At 60.4% G+C, this 12,174-nt stretch overlaps 1 protein-coding gene across 15 annotated transcripts in view; it reads left to right on the top strand.

Annotated features, from left to right (window-relative positions):
- Positions 1–12,174, top strand: part of MINK1 (misshapen like kinase 1) — a 44,298-nt gene that overhangs the window by 30,290 nt on the left and 1,834 nt on the right. The window contains exons 1-27 of one of the 15 annotated variants that reach the window (XM_032498533.1): positions 144–162; positions 1,182–1,292; positions 1,585–1,675; positions 2,059–2,189; positions 2,491–2,545; positions 2,688–2,766; positions 3,027–3,202; positions 3,686–3,755; positions 4,121–4,328; positions 5,801–5,917; positions 6,393–6,479; positions 6,687–6,914; positions 7,123–7,296; positions 7,636–7,896; positions 8,322–8,407; positions 8,568–8,678; positions 8,820–8,932; positions 9,138–9,226; positions 9,456–9,479; positions 9,591–9,754; positions 10,117–10,222; positions 10,305–10,442; positions 10,594–10,702; positions 11,066–11,233; positions 11,340–11,483; positions 11,698–11,832; positions 12,002–12,102. In XM_032498533.1, coding sequence (XP_032354424.1) covers positions 1,188–1,292; positions 1,585–1,675; positions 2,059–2,189; positions 2,491–2,545; positions 2,688–2,766; positions 3,027–3,202; positions 3,686–3,755; positions 4,121–4,328; positions 5,801–5,917; positions 6,393–6,479; positions 6,687–6,914; positions 7,123–7,296; positions 7,636–7,896; positions 8,322–8,407; positions 8,568–8,678; positions 8,820–8,932; positions 9,138–9,226; positions 9,456–9,479; positions 9,591–9,754; positions 10,117–10,222; positions 10,305–10,442; positions 10,594–10,702; positions 11,066–11,233; positions 11,340–11,483; positions 11,698–11,832; positions 12,002–12,102 — 3,270 coding nt within the window. In that variant the 5' untranslated portion in view covers positions 144–162; positions 1,182–1,187. Of the gene's footprint in view, positions 1–143; positions 163–1,181; positions 1,293–1,584; positions 1,676–2,058; positions 2,190–2,490; positions 2,546–2,687; positions 2,767–3,026; positions 3,203–3,685; positions 3,756–4,120; positions 4,329–5,800; positions 5,918–6,392; positions 6,480–6,686; positions 6,915–7,122; positions 7,297–7,635; positions 7,897–8,321; positions 8,408–8,567; positions 8,679–8,819; positions 8,933–9,137; positions 9,227–9,455; positions 9,480–9,590; positions 9,755–10,116; positions 10,223–10,304; positions 10,443–10,593; positions 10,703–11,065; positions 11,234–11,325; positions 11,484–11,697; positions 11,833–12,001; positions 12,103–12,174 lie in introns of those variants that run through there. The other 14 variants (XM_032498523.1, XM_032498521.1, XM_032498520.1 and 11 more) reach the window with 14 other exon arrangements.

Below are 12,174 nucleotides of genomic sequence, written 5' to 3'. Positions count from 1 at the left end.
GGTAGGGGGGAGCTCATGCCACATCCCCCCTCCCGGCAGTTGCCAGACAAGTGCTTATTGAGCACCTTCTGTGTACCCTGCACAGATACTCCTGAGTCATGGTCCCTGTCTGCACGTCTTTTGGGGACACACACACACACACACAACTGAGTAACACATCAGGTAGGTTTACCTGCCAACAGTGAAGTGGGCAATCACTGAGGACTAAAGGTTAGGCGCTAGTGACTGGGCGCCCCCTTCTGGACCCCGAGGGACACTCGTGTGCTCCTCCCACTGGGCTCTGCTGTGGGAGGGGGAGGCCCAGATGCGAGGTGTATGCAAATTACCTCTATCGCACATGCAAATATACACATCCCAGCCAGCCTTTTTCGGGGGTTGGATGTGGCTTTTAGAAAACATACAGTGAAAACATTTGGACAGGCATACTGACCCCCCAGTCTCATTTGGCCTCTGCCTCTGGGTCCCTAGAGATGCCAGCCCATCTCTTCTCACTTCCCTGCTCAGCCCTGCCTGATCACAGGCTCCCTCCTGCAGCTCTCTGGTAGCCCCCGTTGTCTCCAGTGGACCTGGGAATTGCTGATTCTTGGCCCCTTTCTTGCCTCTCTGTCAGGGGTTGGCCTGATAGTATCTGCAGCTCTGTGGGTCATAAAGTTTCCAGCAGCGACTCAGCTCAGCCACAGACAATGTGGAGATGAATGGGAATGTCGCTGGATTCCCAAAGGTCTCTGTTTAGGACACCAAGATTTGAATTCCATATGATTCCTCCTTTGATTTTCTTCCAACCATTTAAAAATATAAAAAGCATGCGTAGCTCACAGGCCATAGGCGGCCGGTGCCTGCTCCAGAGCAGGGGGTTTTAACCATCGGGGCTTCACGGGTCCTAGGGAGCGCCTGAGGAAAGCCCAGGGAAATGCACAAGCCCACGTCGTTTGTCTACAGTTTCAGGGATTTGCTGGGCACCTACTCTGGACCCAGACCCCCTCCCTTACCCCACCTTCCCTGTCTCTCCCAACAGTAAACCTCCCCCAGCTTCCCTCCTACTCTCAGCAAGGTCTGCGGCCCCTGCTCTCCAGCTTGTACCAATCCTGGCACCAGGGGCGCCGGCCCTCCTGCAGGGGGCTGACTGGCAGGGGCCTTGGCTGACAGATGCTTTTCCTTCCCGTGCCTCCCTGGGACCGTAGCTGGTGATGGAGTTCTGCGGTGCTGGTTCCGTGACAGACCTGGTGAAGAACACGAAAGGGAACGCCCTGAAGGAGGACTGTATCGCCTACATCTGCAGGGAGATTCTCCGGGTGAGCGCCAGGCCCCTCCCGCCGCCTCCTGGGCCCGCCCCGCTGCAGCGGCTCCCTGAACAGGGACCCTCCCGCATGCGGAGGGAGATGGAACTGTGCCCTTTTGAAGGAGCAGATTGCCGGATGCGGGTGGGGGTGGAGGCGGAGTCCCTACCTTGGAGAACCCTCAGAGGAAAGTCCCCACAAAAGCTCAGCCTGGACTTGTGCTTCTGGGTGGGGCGTGGGGCGGGACTGATGCTTGCCCCTCCCCTCCGCTCAACACCAAGGCCACTCCCCCCACCTCCCGCCCCAGGGTCTGGCCCATCTCCACGCCCACAAGGTGATCCACCGAGACATCAAGGGGCAGAACGTGCTGCTGACTGAGAACGCTGAGGTCAAGCTAGGTACGCCGACCCCTTCTGACGTCCAGCACGGATCAAGAGTTCCCTGTATTCACTCCCTATGGTGGCTCCGGTCCAACTACCTGTGGGCTGGGAGGTTGGCTCCTCCTCCCCAGAGATGCCTGTTGTGTCTCAGGTGCTGTGCAGGCCCCTCTGGGGAGATGGGATAGTTTGGACTCTTCTGCCTGGGAGGCGGTCCCTTGGAACTTTCACCGTAGTTTTTCCCCAGACGTGATGCAGGAGCTTAGGTCAGGGTCTTTGGGATGTCCATGGCACGGCAGAGGTGGCAGGGGGCGTCCCCGCAGGGCATGCACACACGGGCTGAGTCTGAGACCCGGGAGCAGACGTGGCGCTCTGCTACGGCCCCTCCCTCTGTGTCCTCTCAGTGGATTTCGGGGTGAGCGCTCAGCTGGACCGCACCGTGGGCAGGCGGAACACTTTCATTGGGACCCCCTACTGGATGGCCCCCGAGGTCATTGCCTGTGATGAGAACCCCGACGCCACCTATGATTACAGGGTATGGAGTTGGGCGCATGGAGGCAGCCAAGGGCAGGAAGTGAGGTGGGCGATGGGTAGACAAGATATCAGTCTGAGCAGGTCGGGGAACAAAATGCAGGCCTACAGGCATGTTAGCAGTGAGGACGGGGAACATTCTGCAGCAAGGAGAGGGTGTATGCGAAGGTCGAAGTTTGGGGAGGGCGAGGGTAGTGCGGGTAGGAGCAGAGGAGCCTTGGGAACCAGTCTCTAAGAGGCTGGGTGTGGAGGGTGAAGAGAGTGGTCAGGAACATTCACCTGTCCCTCTCCTCTCGTCTCTGCAGAGTGACATCTGGTCTCTAGGAATCACAGCCATCGAGATGGCAGAGGGAGCGCCCCGTAAGTGCGGAGTCTGAGAGAGAGGGGAGGGCCCAGAAAGCAGCTGTTGGGAGGAGGTGGGTTATGGGACGTCTGGTGAGAAGGGCTCCTTTAGGCTCTCAGCATGAGAAGAGGGACTGACCATGTCTCTTCTTTGCGCCAGCTCTGTGTGACATGCACCCCATGCGAGCCCTCTTCCTCATCCCCCGGAACCCGCCACCCAGGCTCAAATCCAAGAAATGGTAGGTCTCTGGGAGTCTGGCATCTCGGAAGGAGGCCCCTAGACAAGGCACCCCGCCGTACCCCCTGCACCCACACTTGGGTCTGCACCTGAAAAGAGGGGTCCAGAGGGGGTGGCACTGTAGCCAGGAACCTAGTGCTGGGATACATGGAGACAGGAGGGAAGGCAGGGTGGCTTTTGGATGAATGATCCCCCCTCTCCCTCCTGGGACCACCCCACTCCCGAGGGGGCCCTCCGGGTATGAGCCACCATCGTTTCCAGGTCTAAGAAGTTCATCGACTTCATTGACACCTGTCTCATCAAGACTTACCTGAGCCGCCCACCAACGGAGCAGCTCCTGAAGTTCCCCTTCATCCGTGACCAGCCCACTGAGCGGCAGGTCCGCATCCAGCTCAAGGACCACATCGACCGGTCCCGGAAGAAGCGCGGCGAGAAAGGTCTGTGGGCGAGGAGGGAGGTGGTGGGTCTCGGGACACACGTCAGCCCTGCACCTCTTCACCAGCCCTGGCTCCCCCTGGCTCCCCTTCCGGCCCTCCTTCCAGGCCCAGCTCTCCCCAACCAAGGAGATCTCCTTTCCCAAACTTCCAACCCCAGAGGAGTTTTTCCTCTGTCACCTCCTGATCCAAGTCAGCCTTGCCAGTGAGGGTCACCCTCTTACACCTTTATAAGAGCCTCACACTGAGCATGTGCATGTGTAAGTGCACGTACACCTCCCACCCACCGTGGGGGCTAATCCCCATCTCTGTCCAGGCCCAAACCTGAGACCCACCGTCGCCCTATTGCTCCAAGGAGGCGGGCGGGGACCCAGGTGCGTGGCCATCCAGACGGACCTTACTGGTTATCCCCGTCTAAGGTTTCCCTAGCCCAGGGTGGGGTCTGGGGCAGTGGGAGAAGAAACAGCAGCGATCTCCCTCCTGCAGAGGAGACAGAGTATGAATACAGTGGCAGCGAAGAGGAAGACGACAGCCACGGAGAAGAAGGAGAGCCGAGGTGGGCATGGCAGGCAGAGGTTGGGGACCGTCACTTACCATCTGAGGGGACAACAGGGGTCCTTAGCCTGGGGACTCTCAGTCTGGGGATAGTGGGCACAGAGAGGTAGAGACCCCATAAAATGGAATCCCTGCGTGCTGAGAAGAAACAACAGATGAATGAGCAAGGAGGGGCAAGGAGGATTCAGGGCTGCAGGCTGGGACGTTAAAAGGGGCAGGGCCCCAGGCAGGACAGAAGGAGGGCAGGTCTCCAGTCACCCAGGGGTGGCCAGAGGCAGGCTGTTTGGTCCAGGTGATGCGCCCCCTCGGCTCCCAGGGGTGACGGTGGCCTCTGACCTCAGTGCTCCATGTGCCTTCCTGACCCAGCTCCATCATGAATGTGCCCGGGGAGTCCACCCTCCGCCGGGAATTCCTCCGGCTCCAGCAGGAGAACAAGAGCAACTCAGAGGCTTTAAAGCAGCAGCAGCTGCAGCAGCAGCAGCAGCGAGACCCTGAGGCACACATCCAGCACCTCCTGCACCAGCGGCAGCGTCGCATCGAGGAGCAGAAGGAGGAACGGCGGCGCGTGGAGGAGGTGAGGGGCATGGGGGGTGTCCTGGAAGGGCCTGGTGGGGTCTCTGGTCCCACCTCTGGTTCCCTTCGGACACCAGGGAGAACAGGGAGCCATCTTGTATGGACGGGCTCTGTCCTCTGTCAGGGGTCGGTCCCCAGGCAGTCTGTCCCCCGCCAGCCCTGTGTGGCTGTTGTGCCATCATCCCTTCAGAGCAGGGACATTTCTGAAAAGCCATACTGGCTCCCCACAGACAAGCCTGTCCCGCCCTTGTTTCTGCATATGACCCCCAACTCCAGGGTTGTCTGCTCTGTTTACCTTCGGTGCTGGGGAGCTGGGGGCTCTGTGTACAAACCTTTCAGTGTCCTGGGCATCCGACTCTCCAGCGACTATCCCACCTGAACATGAAGAAGATTCTTCCTTTTATTTTCAGTTATTTGAACTTGGATTTGCTTTGCACAGTCTTGCCAGTTGCACGAACTGGAGGTGGGTGGGAGAATTTTATATTAACTAATAGAGAATCTTATTTTTAAATAGCTGCAGTTTTTTTAATCGCCAGATTGAAAAATACTCTGTATCTGAATGCATATATATATTTTAATGTACTTATTTTGCACAGGGGACAGAAGTTTAGAGGTTGGTTAAAAAATTGCCTTACGTGATGGGGGTTTTGTTGAAACAATTACCTGAAACCAAAATTCATAGAGCGCTGAGCTTAACAGAAAAAAAGTAAGCAACAGGAGATAGACGGAAGCTTCCACACTGCTCGTGTACTGCTCCCAAAGCGGGCCGCTGTCTTTGCTGAACAAAAAGTAATTTGTAAGAAAGCCTGTTACAAGAGCGCCTAGTGCAGATTCCTCTTGATAAATAGTGCTTTCAGGTAGCAGTAACCAAAAATTGTATCTGCCAAGGTGTCTCCTGGAGCAGGCTTGTGCTCTTTCTCTTTTCTTTACTTTTTTTTTTTTAGAAGAAAGATTGTGAACGTTACTGAGTGAACACGACCTGATTTACTGATGTTTGTTCGCCAGGTCGCGGGCAGGGTCCTTTTCTAAGTTGCTTTTCTGTGCACGGGCACCTGATGCCCTCTTGTGGCTAAAGGCTGTCACTACAGGCCGAGGTTCATTAGAGGGGCCAGGAGTGTTTGTTGGGTTTGTTAATTTTTGGTTTTGTTCATGTAGTGGAGAAGAGGGTAGGAGAAGGTGTTATCCACTTTGGCCCACTCCAAGGGCAGCTGTCAGCCTCTCATTCGCACTCTTCCCAAGCCCACAGCCGTCTTAGACCGCGGTTTCTTCCTAGCCAAGCTCCTGTGAGCTCTTGCGTAGAAACAAGTTGAAGCTATTCTCTCACCACCATCGCCAGTGAGACGCAGACCAGTCCGCACCGTCCAGTAGGGATCCCCCTTCCAGCAGTGGGCTGGGGTCGGCCCCGCTGTTCCAGGGCTGTGCTGTCTGAGGGTCTGGCGCGGTCCTTAAGGCAACGCATCTCGTCACCCCCAGCAACAGCGGCGGGAGCGGGAGCAGCGGAAGCTGCAAGAGAAGGAGCAGCAGCGGCGTCTGGAGGACATGCAGGCCCTGCGGCGGGAGGAGGAGAGGCGGCAGGCAGAGCGGGAGCAGGTACAGCGCCCCCAGCGCCCACCAGCCACACCCCTCCCTCCCCTCCCCTGGCCCCACCTCCTGCTCCTGCTGCCTGCCTCCCCTGCTCCCCAGCCCCCTTTCCCCCTCGTTCCCCCCCCAGATTCCCCCTATCTTTTCCAGCTTCACTCTTTCTCTCTGTTTTCTCCCACCCTTCAACCCCCAACCCTGGCTCCCTGCCCTCCTCCTGTCTCTGTGCCTTCATTCCCCATCTCTCTGCACCCCCTGACCCCATCCCCTACTCCTCTCCCCGGCACCTTCCCTCATGGGGCCTCCGCCTGGCTTTGTCCTCACTCCCGCCTTCTGCGGGCTCATCCCGCTCTATTACTCTTCCTGCTCTCCTCCTCATCCTCACCCCGCCAATCTGATCCGTCCTCCAAACTCCTTCGCCGCTGCTGCCGCCCCTCCTCTGCCCCTCCTTCTCTCCCTGCCTTTGCCCCCCACCCCCGCCCCCCAGGAATATATCCGTCACAGGCTAGAGGAGGAGCAGCGACAGCTCGAGATCCTTCAGCAACAGCTGCTCCAGGAACAGGCCCTGCTGCTGGTAACGGGGTCCCCAGCTTCCTCTGGGAAGACGCGTATTCAGAGCGTCTCAGCTGGAATGGGATGGGAGCACTTCAGGGGAAGGGATGCACCCAAGCATCAAGGGAGGACACTTCCTCTCTAGGCAGTTGGAGAAAAGAAAGGGCATGCCTGCTCTGACTTCCGGGGCACACCCTGCTGAGCTCTCTCTCCCTACCCTTGGGCCCAGGAATACAAGCGGAAGCAGCTGGAGGAGCAGCGGCAGTCGGAGCGCCTGCAGAGGCAGCTGCAGCAGGAGCACGCCTACCTCAAGTCCCTGCAGCAGCAGCAGCAGCAGCAGCAGCAGCAGCAGCAGCTCCAGAAGCAGCAGCAGCAGATCCTCCCCGGGGACAGGAAGCCCCTGTATCATTATGGTCGAGGCATTAACCCTGCCGACAAACCAGCCTGGGCCCGCGAGGTACCCACTGCCATCTTTGCTGCCTGAGACTCCTTCCTCCTGGTCCCGCTGCCCGGGGCCTGACAGCATCAAGCAGGATCATGCCGCAGGGGCGGGCCCTGGGAAGGGGAAAGGGGCACACGGCGCAGACCGGAGGGCTGGAGAGGTCGGGACCTCAGTTTGAGAAGCAGACACAAGTTGTGCTGCTTGGCGTCCTCTCGCATCACAGGTAGAAGAGAGAACAAGGATGAACAAGCAGCAGAACTCTCCCTTGGCCAAGACCAAGCCAGGCAGCACAGGGCCTGAGCCCCCCGTCCCCCAGGCCTCCCCTGGGCCCCCAGGACCCCTTTCCCAAACTCCTCCTATGCAGAGGCCGGTGGAGCCCCAGGAGGGACCGCACAAGGTGAGTCTCTCCCCGTTCCTGCCTTAACACACAGACACAGGGGGCCTCACACAGCACAGGTACATCACGGCTTGCGTGTGCACACCCCGCCCCCACACACATGCACACCCTTGGCCAGGGATCACAGACCTCTGGACACGTGGGCAGGCTTGGCACCTGCTCCCAGCTGCACGCGTCTGTTTCTACGTCTTACCGGTTCTTGGGCACTAGGAGCCCCTTTTGATGGACAGTTGGAAGCCAGAGGCTTTACTTGCCCCTTCCTCCCAGCCCAGGCCCCAGCTCCCAGGTTGGAGCGTGCCACAGAGCAGGCAGCCCACCCTCCCTGGTCTCTCCCCGCAGAGCCTGGTGGCACACCGGGTCCCACTGAAGCCATATGCAGCGCCTGTACCCCGATCCCAGTCCCTGCAGGACCAGCCCACACGAAACCTGGCTGCCTTCCCAGCCTCCCACGACCCCGACCCCGCTGTCCCCACGCCCACTGCCACGCCTAGTGCCCGAGGAGCCGTCATCCGCCAGAACTCCGACCCCACTTCCGAAGGGCCTGGCCCCAGCCCGAACCCCCCAGCTTGGGTCCGGCCTGATAATGAGGCCCCTCCCAAGGTAAGGACAGCCCTGCAGAGTCAGAAAAGGGCAGAGAAGTCTTACGGAGGGGAAGGAGGGTGAGTGGGCAGCAGGCGAGGTGGACATGGGTTCAGGGTTGGAAAAGGAAGGAAGGTTGAGGCGCCTGCCCCAGCCCCATCCCTAATGTCTGGTGGGCAGGGCTGCATGTGAGCGTAACTTAGTGACTCCAGTGCCGAGTGTGAGACTGCCCACGGTGTCTGGGGATCACCAGGGGATAGGCTTAATGGGTTAGATCCCAGCTCTGCTGCTTGCCAGCTTCGTGACCTTTGACGGATTCGTTAGCTTCCCTGACCTCAGTCTGCTTCTCCATAAAGGCATGGCGGGCACCTTCCAGGGTCCTGATGAGGACGAAGCGACCATGGGGCGCCCAGCACAGGGCACTGGGTCCTTTCTTCTCTCCTCAGGTGCCTCAGAGGACCTCATCTATTGCCACTGCCCTTAACACCAGTGGGGCCGGAGGGTCCCGGCCAGCCCAGGCTGTCCGTGCCAGGTAACACCTGGGTGGGGGCGTGCGGCAGCCTAGGGAGCAGGGTAGGGTGGGGGCAGAGGGGAGTTGGCCAGGTTACCCGCTTAGGGGTGGGCAAGCCCCAACCCAGTCACCTCAGCCCCCTCCCTGCCCCGCCCCCGGCACCCCTGTGCTCCCTCCACAGACCTCGCAGCAACTCCGCCTGGCAAATCTACCTGCAAAGGCGGGCAGAGCGGGGCACCCCCAAGCCTCCAGGGCCCCCTGCTCAGCCCCCTGGCCCGCCCAACGCCTGTAGGTAATGGAGTTGTCCCCCAACGACTCACTCTGTCCTCACTTATGCCACCTGCTTCCCCTGGTGATGGCCTCTGCGGTACAGCTCAGCATCCCAGGGAGGGGACAGCCCACCTCCCTGACCCTGCCTCTGCCCCTCCCACAGTAACCCCGACCTCAGGAGGAGCGACCCTGGCTGGGAGCGCTCAGACAGCGTCCTCCCTGCCTCTCACGGGCACCTCCCGCAGGCCGGCTCGCTGGAGCGGAACCGTGTGGGAGGTACGCGAGGCAGGCCTCACTCATGTCTCCATCAGGGTTGTCCCTGCCTTTGGCAGGTTTGGACTGAGTCGGGGCAGGGTGGGGACCAGGCTGAGCATGGAACCTGGCGCCGAGCTCAGCGACTCAGGCCCGAGGTGGGGTGAGGGCTTGAGGCCACCCTGTGCAGGTGTCAGTGACCTCCCTTCGCCCACCCTGCCATGTGTAGCCTCCTCCAAGCTGGACAGCTCCCCCGTGCTCTCCCCTGGGAACAAAGCCAAGCCCGATGACCACCGCTCGCGGCCAGGCCGGCCCGCAGTAAGTCATTGGGGGGCAGCTGTGCCCCGCTGCCACTTCCTGGTTTGGGGCTGGGGGGCTGGATGTGGGACTTCTTGAGCCCCAGGGGGCCGGTTGCCAGGGGCGGGGCCTTCGTTAATCTGCGTGACAGGAGGATCTGCGGGCTAACAGGGTGGCACTTCTCAGTTACTAACTTCTCGACCTCTCTCCTGCCTCTTCCCGGCTGCCCTTCCCCCGCGGCCCCTCCCAGAGCTATAAGCGAGCCATTGGTGAGGTTAGTGAGAAGGGGTCTGCTCACGGGAGCCCCTCCTGTTACCCTGCCCCTTCTCTGGCCCCCTTTGCGCCACGGCCTCCTCCCACCCCTCACGCAGCTTCTCCTCTGTAGGATTTTGTGTTGCTGAAAGAACGGGCCCTGGACGAGGCCCCCCGGCCTCCCAAGAAGGCCATGGACTACTCGTCGTCCAGCGAGGAGGTGGAGAGCAGCGAGGACGAGGAGGAGGAGAGCAACGGCGACCCATCGGAGGGGAGCAGAGACACCCCTGGGGCCCGGTATGGGGGTGTCCTGGGGGCGGGGTGGGGGCAGCGTCGGGGGCAAGTCTGAGGGCAAGTGGTTCCCTTTTCCCGGCATGAGAGACCCAGCTGTCATTGCTGGCTAGTCCTTCCTCCCCTTCTCTGGAGAAAGGGGTACAGGGCTGGGGGCGGGCCTCTCCGGGTGCCTCTCGGCCAGCCTTCCCCAGATGCTGGCCCGGCCAGCCAGTGCTGAGGCCACAGGGGAGAGCCCAGGGCAGCGTGTTCTGAATGGACGCTGCAGGTGCCCATCCTCCTGCACTCATCTGCTCCTGGGGCACCTGGGTGGCACCTGGGTGGCAGGCAGGGCCTGGAGGACCTCCTGACCTTCCTCTCTCTCGTAGCAGTGATGGAGACACCGACAGCGTCAGCACCATGGTGGTCCACGATGTGGAGGAGATAGCCGGGACCCAGACCCCCTACGGGGGGGGCACCATGGTGGTCCAGCGCGTGAGTGGGCCCGCCCTCGTCCCCGTGCCTGCCCGTGCACCCGCCTTGGCCCCAGCACTGACCCCTCCCTCTGTTCCTCTAGACCCCCGAAGAGGAGCGAAGCCTGCTGCATTCCGACAGCAACGGTTACACAAACCTGCCAGATGTGGTCCAGCCCAGCCACTCGCCCACCGAGAGCAGCAAAGGTCAAAGCCCGCCCTTGAAGGATGGAGGCAGTGACGTAAGTGGGTGAAGGCAACTCCATGGGGAAGGAAGAGATCACTGGCGTGGGCAGGAGACCCAGGGGTCCTGGTTGGCCAGGGGACAATAGCAGGAGGAGGGTGTGGGTGGGGGTCTGGTATGTTTGCCTGACTGCTGCCCCCACCCTGCAGTACCAGTCTCGGGGATTGGTAAAGGCCCCTGGCAAGAGCTCGTTCACGATGTTTGTGGACCTGGGGATCTACCAGCCCGGAGGCAGTGGGGACACCATTCCCATCACAGGTGAGGACAGGAGGCCTGGAGAGGGGCACGGGGGGGCCTCGGCACGGCTTCACAAAGCGATCATGGCCTCCTCTGTGGCCTGAGCACCCACCCTGGCACCTCAGCAGCAAGGACTTCTGGAGCCCCCCTTGACCCAAGAGGAAAAATGTTCAGTGGTGGCCCAGGGACCTGCATGACAGAACAGGGACTTTGCCAGGCCTCCTGGCTCTGTTCCAGTTCCTCCAGGCTCCTCCTCCATTCTCCAGTCTTTCCCTTCCATTCTGAGTATTCTGACAAGCCAAGACCAAACGTGGGGTGTGGGGTAAAGAGACACAGGGTCAGAGGGCCACAGCCCACTCCCCTCCCTGCTCCTCCTCCTGGCAGCCCTGGTGGGCGGAGAGGGCAGCCGGCTTGATCAGCTACAGTACGACGTGAGGAAAGGCTCTGTGGTCAACGTGAACCCCACCAACACCCGGGCCCACAGCGAAACCCCCGAGATCCGCAAGTACAAGAAGCGGTTCAACTCTGAGATCCTCTGTGCAGCCCTCTGGGGTAAGCCAGGGCCGGGAGGGGAAAGAGGGGTCTGGTGTACCCCCATGCTCCTGGTCAGGTGAGGGCCTGTCTCTGCCTCTGATCTGCCCAAGGGCTCCTATTGCAGGGGTCAACCTGCTGGTGGGCACAGAGAACGGGCTGATGCTGCTGGACCGGAGTGGGCAGGGCAAAGTGTACGGGCTCATCGGGCGGCGACGCTTCCAGCAGATGGATGTGCTAGAGGGACTCAATCTGCTCATCACCATCTCAGGTGTGTGTGGAGGGCGGGGGCGGGAGGGGCTGGGAGGAGGGGGCTCAGCTCCTTGGCTCTGTCTCCATCTTCAGCCTGGGAGGAGGGCAGCCTTGGTCCAGGAGCCGGAAGGTGGGGCTACACTTTCTCACCCTTCGTGGTACGCACACAAAGGATGGCGGGGAGGCAGAAGCTGGACCTCTGATGAGGGAGTGTGTGTGTGTCCGCCCCTCAGGGAAAAGGAACAAACTGCGGGTGTATTACCTGTCCTGGCTCCGGAACAAGATTCTGCACAATGACCCGGAAGTGGAGAAGAAGCAGGGATGGACCACTGTGGGGGACATGGAGGGCTGCGGGCACTACCGTGTTGGTGAGGAGGTCACGACACATTTTTATGAGAAGAGAGAAACGGGGGCCTGGGCTTAAGGGCTGAGAGAGCCTTGAAGCCAGGCCTGGGGTTAGGGGTATAGAGAGACCTGTGGGAAAGGCCGCAGCCCAAGAAGGGAAGTCCCTGAATCTGTCTTCTTTCCTGCCCCCAGTGAAATACGAACGTATCAAGTTCCTGGTCATCGCCCTGAAGAACTCCGTGGAGGTGTATGCTTGGGCCCCCAAACCTTACCACAAATTCATGGCTTTCAAGGTAACCCCAGCCTCAGGCCCCAACACTGTCCCAAGGCCTGGCTCCTCCACCCATATCCCCTGAGCCCTTGTC

Source organism: Camelus ferus, chromosome 16 (genome assembly GCF_009834535.1).
Source record: "Camelus ferus isolate YT-003-E chromosome 16, BCGSAC_Cfer_1.0, whole genome shotgun sequence".
Taxonomy (NCBI): Eukaryota; Metazoa; Chordata; class Mammalia; order Artiodactyla; family Camelidae; genus Camelus; species Camelus ferus.
The sequence above is the reverse complement of the archived record's forward strand: the minus strand, read 5'-3'. Positions and strand labels throughout refer to the sequence as shown.